We start from the raw sequence: 10,282 nt of genomic DNA, 5'->3' as shown, positions 1-10,282 counted from the left end.
GGAGACAAGAATTAGTCAGCACCATGCGGCAACGTGGTATGTACTCGATTGGTTGCGTTTCAGTCGTTTCTGCGACCTGACATCTGTACGATGAGAGCCAATCTGATGCGGAATCGAGTGCACGACAGACAACGGCAAATCTTGGTCAGTCGACACAATGCAAGGTGAGCGCTTCGTGCTTGCCTTCAAGCATGGCCAAGCACACGAGGCTGACCTAGGGGCTTGACACTGCCTGGGGCCCTGCGCAACTAGGCACCGACTCGGTCGTGACGCCAGAGCTCGAGGCATTTGCTCAAGGCGCAGACAAGGCCAATGATCGATGGGCCCGGTAGGTGTGTGTGGCGCAAGCATGTTCCCGTGGTACCACAGGATTTATTAACTGTTCCATCTTTCCCATGCTGCCCTGCCCAGGATGAGCAAGCAGGAGATTGACGCATCAGACAAGCGCAGCGTTGCCTTGCTGCTGCTTCTTTACTTTTTGCAAGGCGTGCCCATGTGCGTAGCTGTGAGGGCCACGGACCTGCACCGCGACGGCGGGGTTTGAAATCAATGCTTGCCCTGACGATGTCACCGGGCCTGTTGCTTGCTGTGCAGGGGCCTCTCCGCCTCTGTTCCTTATTTGCTGCAGGACAAGACAGCAGACTACAACCAACAAGCTTTATTCAGCTTTGTCGTGTATCCCTTTTCTCTCAAGCTGCTGTGGGCTCCAATCGTCGATGGCTTGTTCTTCGAAAAGGTAGAGCGTGCCACGCTGCTGCGGTTCTTTGTGACTCATTCCGAGGCGCTCGTTTCAGACTGGGCCGCTGTTGCGAGACAGCGTCCCTGTCTTCCCGACCAACCTCACGGCACACCTCATCGCGCGCTCTAGTTTGGCCGACGCAAGTCTTGGACAGTTCCATGCCAGATCTTAATTGCACTAGTCCTTCTTGGCTCCAGCAGCCACGTCGATGCCTTGATTGATCAGCCGACGCCAGATGTCTTTACCCTAACCATCCTTTTTCTTCTTCTGTACACCCTCTGTGCCACGCAAGACGTTGCGGTGGATGGGTAAGCCGCTCACCGGCAGCCTACTGGGGGTCGCCTCTGCCAATGCGAGGGTGGCTCATTCACAAAGCTCATTGGGCGTGGCTGTTTAGTTGGGCCTTGACTATGCTGTCACCTGCTCGGGTTGATCTGGCCTCCATCTGCAATTCGGTTGGGCAAAGTGCTGGCTACTTTACCTCGTTTATTTTTTTTCTGCTTCTTAGCAGCCCCGATGCCTGCAATAAGTATCTGCGGTGCGTCAATCCGGAACATAGTCTGGATTTGAAGTTGCCCCAAAAGTGCTGGTCTAGCATGTGCGCGCTGGCTCAGTTGCAGGCTTTGTATCACCGATTTGTTTTGGGTGTAGAAGCGTCCCTTCAGATGAACCAATGGTGACATTGGGGTCCTTTATGAACTTCTTTGGCTGGGTGTTTGTCCTCACCACGCTGGGGGTTTGGTTTTTCAAGCGGGAGGGCAAACCCATCCGCGGCGCGTAAGCTTCGTGTTTGCCCCGCTTGCTCCTGCTTATCCGCGGGGCTGAGTAAGCCAGGAGCCAGACCGCTTATCCTCCTTGCTCGTGCAGGGGTGAATCTACGCTCTCTGTGGCCGGGACCTATCAGCGTTTGCTCCAAGTCTGCAAGCTGTCCAGCATCCAACAGCTAGCCTTTGTCATCTTGACTTGTCGCATCGGGTTTGCTGGCGTGGAATCGGTTACGGCGCTGAAGCTCCAAGTGGGTGATGCGTCCGGCGATGCATTTCCTCCAGTCCTGCCCCCTTCCCGTTTTTGCTTGCTTGCGCGTATGGTTGATTGTTCGCCAGGTTCGAGCGGTAGCTTGATGAATGCACATGTTTGTGATGGATGTAGGAATTTGGCGTGCCCAAGGAAGACCTTGCTTCGCTTGGACCTTTAATGTTTCCCGTACGTCGCGCTTGGTTTTCGCTGCGATGCTCGCTTTTTTTTGGGCAATCCGCTTGCCAACCACGCACAAAGACACAGATACACGCACCAGGTCTGGGAGGTCATTGGTCTGGGGCACATTCTGATTTGCCCACTGTTGTTGGTCCGTTGGCAGGTGTCCTTGGTCGTTCCGAGCTTGATGGGTTATCTGCAGACACAACCGATGCAATTGTGGCTGCGTGCTTACCCGTTCCGCGTACTGGCGGCCATCCCTTCCATTGCCTTGGTCTGTTCTTCGAACCCCAGCAATTGCCCATGACAACGTGAAACGCCAGTCTGGTCACTTTTGCCTCACTTGGCCCCCTGGGATGCGACAGGTTTACTATGCCGAGCAGTACATTTTGCCTCGAGGGACTGGGATCACGAGTGCAGAGTTTGCCCTGATTGTGATTGCCACCTTCTTTTCCATCACCGGTCTGTCGAGATGGCGGCTCGCACCGCGTTTTTTTTTTTGGCAACCTGCAAAAGCGAGGGATCCATACACAGTGGCTCGTGTCCTTGGTTCATCTTCTGTGCTTGCTATAGCTTCTACTATCATGTTCACGGCCCAGATGCAGTTTTTTTGCAAGTTGTCCGACCCGCTTTTGGGAGGCACATATATGTGAGGGCTTTGTTCACCTCTGCTCAGCGGCGTTGTCGCCTGGCGTTCTGCTGTTTATGCCCGTGGTGATGATGTCATTGTGAGACTGACGCATCCACTTGCATGCGCAGGACGCTTTTGACAACCTTGGCCAATTTAGGGGCCGTATGGCCTTCAACGCTGGCGCTCAAGGTGGGGCCGATCGCGACTGCGCGCTCGACAAAGTCGAGGAACGATCCCAACGCTCTCCTTTTGTCACATGAAGTTGATTCGTTGCGTGGGCTCTTTTGGGAGTGTAGGTCATGGGCGTGCTCGAGGAGTGCTCACATAAGGATGAGAGTGGCCACTGTGCCAAAGAATACAATGGGTATGTTCATGCATTGACCGCCTGCCTTGCATGTTGGTCCACACTTTGCTCTTGACTTTTACTCACTGTGGCGTATTGCTAAATTTACTCCGACTCCTATGATCAACAGCTTCTACACAGTGGCTGGAATTACTCTGGTAGCTGGTTTAACCTGGTACTTCTTTTGTCGACGGACCGTATCGTCACTGGAGGAGAGGCCGCCCAGTGATTGGCGGCCGGCACTGCAATAGGAGTGGCTGCTTGCTCACCATTACAGCGCATGACTACAGCAGTCACGCTCAAAGCCCAATCTGGTTATCCTGGGTGATTTGTGAAACAACAACTTTGAATTGACAGCTAGGGCAAGTTTTACTGCGGGACTGGCACTCGCGGCATGCCTGTTTGTCGATTGGTACGAGTTCTCTTCATAGCACGCACGGATCAGTATGCAGGCCAGCTGGACATAAAAGCGGAAGGACTACATGGAAGACGCTTCTAAAAAATCGGGGTGTCGCATCAGGCGCAGAACACACTCGGGTGTGGCCCCTCTGCCTCTACTCTGCCTCGTTGGGAGCATCGGACGCGGCTTGCATTTTTGAGATGTATGCAATGTAGTCCTCGGCATCGAACTGATAGGAGCCACCCTGGTCCTCCTCAAGCTGGTCAAGGTCAAAGTATTGGCTGCGTCCACAGCAAACGAGCAAGAGCGAGCGGCAAATGAAGATTCCAGACATGGATAAGGAGACGGCGGAGCCCAAGCCAGCAGACATGGCAGGAGTGAGTTTGTCGGACAGACCTCAGTTGATCTGGGCCACCAGGCAGAACAGTGATCATGTTGCGCAGGCGCTCCTCAAAAAACATCTTGACAATGGGAAAAATCATGCTAGGTGTGGGAACGAGGGCGCATCGCAGGGAGGGGCAGAAGACAGATGGCAGATGTCAGATGGTGAGCAGGAGCCCTCACGAGCGGAAGAGGCCGACACAGAGCATGTGCTTGAGGATGAATGAATGTTCGCACCGAAAAAAGAAGGGCATGCTCACGACGTAAATGGCCGAAATCTTGATGGGCCAGGCGTATGAGACAGCTGGCCCCAAGTTTTGCGGAATCTGTGTTGCATGGGCCAACGCACGGCCAAGGTCATGAATGCAAAGTTCACGGAGCATGTGCATGGGCGGGTCAATCAGCTGTTGAAGCTTGCTCAAAGGCAACCAACCCGGCGGTCCAGTTGAGATGACGAAGCATTTGTCACGTCCATAATCACAGCAAAGCCTGAATGTTGGTGTGTGGTGAGCAGGAGCGCGAAACATGCACCACTTGGCAGGATTTGCTAGGCGCGGTACGTGATTGCCCCGCCCTCATGACATGGTGGGCGGGTCGCATGTGCGTGTGCAAAGGTATATCGCATGTATGCGCACACAACGCGGTTCGGAACGAGTGACGCACCCTTGCTTTGCGCCACCTCGGGGAAACGGCGCAGGCCGTACTCAACGGCGAGGTGCATGGCGCGCAGAATGTCCTCAGGAGTGAATCGGGTGAGATCGTTGCGTCGGGGGCGTACCACGATGGCCAGGGAGCCTTAATCAGACATACAAACCGGGCGAGGGTAGCGGTGAGGACACGCCAGCGGGATGTAGCAAGGGCAAGGGCCTGACAGGTTGCGTGCAAGCCTGGGGTGAGCCGACCTTCTTTGGCATGGTTGCCTGCCAGCACGACGCTGTTCATTTCGATCAGGGCCCGGAATTCGGCATTGTTGTCAACGGTGATCTCATCAACTCGGAAGTCCTTGCGCCATTTGATGTAGTTGGTCAGCACTTTGGCTGCCAGCTCCAGATCGTAGTCACGAGAACGAAGCGCAGCCAATTTCCAGAAAGAATCAAATTTTGCGAGCTGTTCGGCAACTGCATCCTGGGCCTCCTTGCTCTCCTTGGTCAGCACGGAGGCCACATCAAAGGTGGACAGGTAGGCATCAAACTGAGCCTGGACCTCAGCTTCATCCACTTTTGGTGCTGCCATTTCGCGATATCCGTGTGTGAGTGTGTGTGTGCGCGTGTGTATTGGATATGCGTGTGTGTGAAAATAACGGAACTTGACGTCATGAAACACAAAACGCTGCACTGATTCCTTTTGAAAGCAAACGAGAGAGAAACAGAAGAGAGAAGAAGAGAGAAGAAGAGAGAAGAAGAGAGGTGCGGTCGCAGTCGCATCACATGGCATCCAAAACCGGGTCTGAGTGCTTTGTGCTGTGCACGCCGCAGATGGGTTTGCAAGCCCAGGGCGTTTTCCATCTGCAACGAAGGTAAGATACAATCTTTGAATTGATGCAAGTTGTAGTCGTGAGCTTGGAGAATTAAGAAGAGACGAAAAAGCAAGCAAAAGGAACGCGAGCCAGACGAGGACACATCGCTTCGCTTCAGAAACAGGGACAAAGTCGGGTGCGAATGCAAGAGTGCGTTTATCGACCCTTGGGCGGGCCTCGCTTGACCTTGGGGAACTGGAGCGGTGCCACCAGCTCGGCCACATGGTATGCCTGGCAGTCAGATGCAACACAGAGTGAGCGGCGTTGACGTGGGATATGACTCGCGAATCGGGGTAAATGGTCCAGTAAGGGGAACATACGGCAGTTTGAGGGGTCGCCTTGACGGCGCTGCATTTGCATCCAATGGCCTTGAGGTGTGTCACCGCTCTGTGAAGTAGAAAAAAAAGGGGGGGGGGGGGGGAGATCTTGTTAGCCTCGTCCGTGGCTGGCGCTGGCAAAAAAAATCAAGAGCTGGCGGCTCTAACGTACGTGGCAGGGGCCATGGACAGGGCTTCGGCAACGCGTGCGCTGCTCAGCTTTGAGAAACCACGAGCGTGGAATGCCAATACAAGGAGATGGTGAATCAGCAAATGCATGTTACGCTTGGACAAGTTGGCCCTACAAAGACACAACACATCGGCCGTGAGACGACGGTTGGCAGCTGGGTGGCGGTGGGCCACAGTTTACATTTAGGAAGCGGGGTGCATACCCATTCTCACGGACTGAAGGCGTCTGGCCCGTGCTATCGCTGAAGACAAATTTGTCCATAAACGAGTCAATAATAGCAGGCGGCACGCTCTATGCTCGAGGTCATCGTGGATGTCACAGCGTGAGTGATGGCTGGCAATCAGGAGGTTGGCACGCAGAGAACATTGTACCTGCAGCTCTTCCTTCACTTCAATGGCCACAATCTTGCGATGTGTTCGAACATAGTTGTAAAACTTGAGCAACTCAACCAGGTATTGCAAAACGCGAGCCTGTTCGTGGGTTGTGTGAGGGAATCCGCCTGAGAAGCGTGGGATGAGACACTAAGGTCGAGTGTGTTCATACCAGCATCTTTTTGGCACTCCCACTCTTGGTCACGAGAAGGTCCAGGCCGTCAAAAACCAACGGCGAGAATCTAGACGGCGGCACAGTCGTAAGCATAACCCTTGGCCCATCAAGGTAAATGAAAGAGCCAACAAGGCAACGGGGCAGCCTGACATACTTGTTGGTGGCCTTCCACTTGGCCACGGTCTGTTCATCAGCCGCGGTGAAGGGCTTGCACAACTCGGCCACAGCCGAGGCATCGGCATGCGAGATCACTGCCGCCCGTTCAAGTATGATGGAAGAAAGAGAGTGAATGCGCCGATGCATCTGATGCATCGCAGCTTGACTTGTCGCACAGGGGTGGAGGGGAGGGGCAAACGTGGATGCAAGATGATGAAGCACGGGCGTACAATGTTTGAGTGGATACACGTCAGCTGGTACGGTGGCAGCAGGGTCATATTGGGGCACCGGGCGGAAGCGGTCTTGGTCTTGCTTGGCAGGGTCTGCAATGTCGTTGAGTTGAACGAGGAGTGATGAGCAAAAGGACGCAAACGACCCTTCCAAAAATCAACTCTAAACGGCAGGGATCGCACCGGAATCGATATCCATGGGCTTGGATAGTGCTTCGTACATGACACCTCCCACAGCAGCCAATGCTTTGCTATCGATTCTGTGTGTGGGCGCGTGCGGGAATAAGCCCATGCATGGCAAGCAATGAGTAAGAGTCAAGCTTGCTGTGACAAAGCACGGCTGGAATGTGGGGTGGCCAAACACGAACTTGTTGCGTTCCAAGGCATGTAGCTGAGCCTTTTTCTTCTTGCCTCCAAACGTTTCTGTCAGATCGGCACGGGCTTGCATTACCCGCTCGCCCGAGTCCAGCGTCCTGGTATTCTTTTCACTTTCCGAATCTACTTGAGCAACAAGCAACAAGCGGATGGCATGTGCGTAAAGCATGAGGGCTAGGAGGCGAGCAAGCCCCGCCCAGCTCGAACCTGCGCAAGAGGAAATACATACCCTTGAGAACCGGTTGCAAACGGAAAACACGGGCGTCGTAGAGGTCCAAGGTCTTGCCGTCAGCGCTGCGACGGGCCAAGAGGTAGCGCGGCTGGAGCAGACCGTTGCTTTCTGCTGCACCTTGGTAGGTCAGCTGTTCCGTTTCGGCCACCTGTGTAGCAAAACGCGATGTGCAGTAGGTGGTGGTGATTGCCAGCAGAGCAAACGCGTCGCGCACGATGCTTTGCAACGCAAGGCCTGCGAGGCTCACAACGCACCATGACCCGCTGACTTGCAGTCCGCGCGGTTGAGCCCTCAAACATCTGGATGTTTTGGGCGCGCGATCATCAAACCAAGCGCAACGGAACCGTGTCAGCACGAGCAGGCACCGACGGGGCTGCTTTGGAGAAAAATAACCAAGAAGAACCAGAAACAACAACAGAATCATGACTTGTAACGACACTCTGGCAGAACCTTGATGTTGAGCAGCTGATTGGCGCGTTTCAGCTTGAGATTGGCATGTTCAAAGGAAGCTAAGAGGTTGCACCACAGATTTTCCGTCGACAATGAGCCACTTGGATGGCTGCACATCCAAAAGGGGACAGCACAGCACGGTTGAGAGGTTTGGATGCGACAGAATAAAGCCGACGTACCAATGGGGATGGGTTCCTGACCGCCCTCGGCAGCATGGTATTGCACCTATGTGTCAAGGCAGAGGCGCATGGAATGGAGTAGGCCACACTTCTCTTTGAGCTTCCCGTTGAACTTTTCCAAGCCTGTGCTTTGGTGCGGAAGGGCAAGTCGAGGGGTCTTTCGCCGAGGACAACCTACCTTGACACGCTTGGGCCAGGATTCGGTCATTGTTGAGGTGGCTGGACCAGAAGGTACCCCCAGTCCCCACTCGGAGGAATATTCAACGCCGAGGGGTGAGAATCTGGTTGTATCACCCCCCAAGCCTTTCTTTCCTGCACCACTTGGCGTGTGCACGGAAAGTACGCGGCCCGTAAATCTGGCAGTTCCCAACTCCGAGCGCCTGGCAAATTGAGAGGTCTTTTTTTTCTTCTCGACAAAGGCAGCGCGAGAAGAGCAAACACACGTGTCGTGTGACAAGAGAGAGAGGGAAGAGAGGCAGAGAGGGCATAAACAGCAAAGAAGAGAAGAGAGACAGGAGAAAACTGTGACATGAAGCACGCTTTGGACTGGCATGGGGATGAAAAGATGCTGACAATCGGAAGAGTCAAAAGGGAGACAAATGAATTGCTCGAGCTCTGGTTCATGATTGCCGGCACAGAGAGCTCCATGGCCATCCATGATTTACAGAAACAGAAGAATGTTCACACAGAAAACAACACTCGATCAGACAGTGCGTGTACACACACACACACAAAAAAAAAGGAGAGAAGGAGAGAAAGCGGTCAGAAACAAAAGGAACAGTTACAGTTTAGCGGCCACCTTGGCGAGAACGCACTTCATCCAGGTCAACCTACAACAGCCATTGAATAAGAGTACAATGAGGGCAATGGCAGAAAAAAAGTTTCACCAAGTGATCAAGACACACGAAGCGTACCCGAGGCAAATCGGCATCTCGCGCGACCCATTTTGGCACGCTCGCGTAGCCTGTCTCGGCGTAGAGACCCTCTTCGTCATCCTCAACGGCGTGATCGCCATAGAGGTTTCCACCATGCACCGATGGGCGGCCCTGGCAGCATACAATGCGCGTCAAGGTTTAGCCGTTAAAGCAGGCAGCTGAGGCAGGCATGGCCATGGGTGGTCAGAGGTGTTGTGTGTCACGAACGATGCCCGACTCACCCGCACAGAGCGGCGCACTTGATCGTACTCGTTCATCACCTCGACCACGGCACGACGGTCCGGATGTGACAACATCTAAGTTGCGCATTGGGTGCTGTAAGTTGAAAAAGTCGAAAAGCAAAAATTATCAAACAAGAACAGTACCAACCTCTGAGGGGATGGAAGGCAACGCATCCACATGTTGATATTGCGACTTGGCTTTCTTCTTGTTCTTGAGCAAATCGGCGACTTGACGATATCCCTACAATATCACACAGGTGAGGCTGAGAGTAACGCTACATCACACGCAGCCAAGGCGGCACCATGCACAAGTGTGCCCATGGCAAAGGTGCCTAAAGGTACCGACCGGATCTGACGAGCGAGTCGCCACGTCATACGGCTGGAGTGATTGCCGGCGAGGGTCAAGTGAGTTTGAAAGGTGAGGCAATGCGGGTCAAGCCGAGTAAGAAAAGCAGAGACAATCAGCGCAAGCAAATAAGGGAGCTGTAGGCCAAGGTATTTCCTCCCCATGACCACGGCGATGAAAACGAAAAGGCGATGGGCAACAGGCACAAAGAAGCCCAAAGTGTTGCTGTACATACCGCCTCAAAGGCCGGGTTGACAAACTCAGTTTGCTCGCCCTGCCAATAAAACGCAGCCGGCGCATGAGCCACAGGAGGTGCAAAAGAAAGCAGTGGCGTATCACGGGGCTTACACGAATGTCGGCCAAGAGTGCACGGGGGTTGTCGTAGGCCTGTTCCAGGACACATCATGAGGGATATTGTCTCGCGTGCGCCATCGAGCCCATGCATCTTGGGCGAGCAGCAGAATGTCAATTGGATTTCTGCACAGGCTGCAACATACCGCTTCAGGATGACGCTGTGCATACATGCCCACGGCGCCACCCGCACCGGCCCGGTCATACAGCTACGGGTTCAGCAACGTAGGGTGTGAGTGTTGAGAATGTAGAATGTCAGCGAGCAGTGGGGCAGGCCTCAAAACGTGATGCCCAGCCGGCATGGTCGAAGCATGCCAAGGGGATAATGGGCATACCGCTTGCGCATCGACAGCGTCACCCTGGGTGGGTGCAACGGGAAGGTAGCCCATATCGCCACGCCGCCATTGGTTGTTGACCTCGAGGTACCCGCGGTCTGCGCCGTGAGCCACGGCACCATCACCATACAGGCCATCAGGCTCCCGGTATCCATCGTTGCCAGTAAACTCCTCCGAATCAAGATAGCATTGATTCAGCATGCGACGATCCGCAT

At 54.1% G+C, this 10,282-nt stretch overlaps 2 protein-coding genes across 2 annotated transcripts; one reads left to right on the top strand and one right to left on the bottom strand.

Annotated features, from left to right (window-relative positions):
- Window positions 1-439: 439 nt before the first annotated feature.
- Window positions 440-2,750, top strand: MONBRDRAFT_813 (uncharacterized protein; the record flags this gene model as incomplete). The annotated part of the gene is made up of 10 exons (XM_001743951.1): window positions 440-495; window positions 595-736; window positions 869-1,047; window positions 1,137-1,277; window positions 1,391-1,516; window positions 1,607-1,754; window positions 1,889-1,942; window positions 2,097-2,211; window positions 2,450-2,582; window positions 2,693-2,750. Coding segments are annotated over 10 exons (1,152 nt in total), but the record flags the coding sequence as incomplete, so codon positions are not given.
- Window positions 2,751-3,240: 490 nt separating this feature from the next.
- MONBRDRAFT_31562 (uncharacterized protein) lies at window positions 3,241-10,268 on the bottom strand (the record flags this gene model as incomplete). Its single annotated transcript, XM_001743702.1, has 28 exons — window positions 3,241-3,588; window positions 3,704-3,790; window positions 3,926-4,014; window positions 4,122-4,177; window positions 4,352-4,483; window positions 4,591-4,914; window positions 5,369-5,435; window positions 5,525-5,591; window positions 5,694-5,822; window positions 5,914-6,002; window positions 6,083-6,181; window positions 6,255-6,324; window positions 6,412-6,508; window positions 6,644-6,736; window positions 6,827-7,141; window positions 7,248-7,398; window positions 7,505-7,549; window positions 7,701-7,759; window positions 7,880-7,925; window positions 8,695-8,709; window positions 8,794-8,925; window positions 9,036-9,110; window positions 9,184-9,276; window positions 9,382-9,414; window positions 9,617-9,655; window positions 9,730-9,768; window positions 9,879-9,941; window positions 10,068-10,268. 28 exons carry the CDS (start codon window positions 10,266-10,268, stop codon window positions 3,462-3,464), a joined length of 2,832 nt encoding a protein of 943 aa, XP_001743754.1. The 3' UTR covers window positions 3,241-3,461.
- Between the last annotated feature and the right edge of the window lie 14 nt (window positions 10,269-10,282).

Source organism: Monosiga brevicollis, genomic scaffold (genome assembly GCF_000002865.3).
Source record: "Monosiga brevicollis MX1 MONBRscaffold_4 genomic scaffold, whole genome shotgun sequence".
In the NCBI taxonomy this organism is placed as follows: domain Eukaryota; class Choanoflagellata; order Craspedida; family Salpingoecidae; genus Monosiga; species Monosiga brevicollis.
The sequence above is the reverse complement of the archived record's forward strand: the minus strand, read 5'-3'. Positions and strand labels throughout refer to the sequence as shown.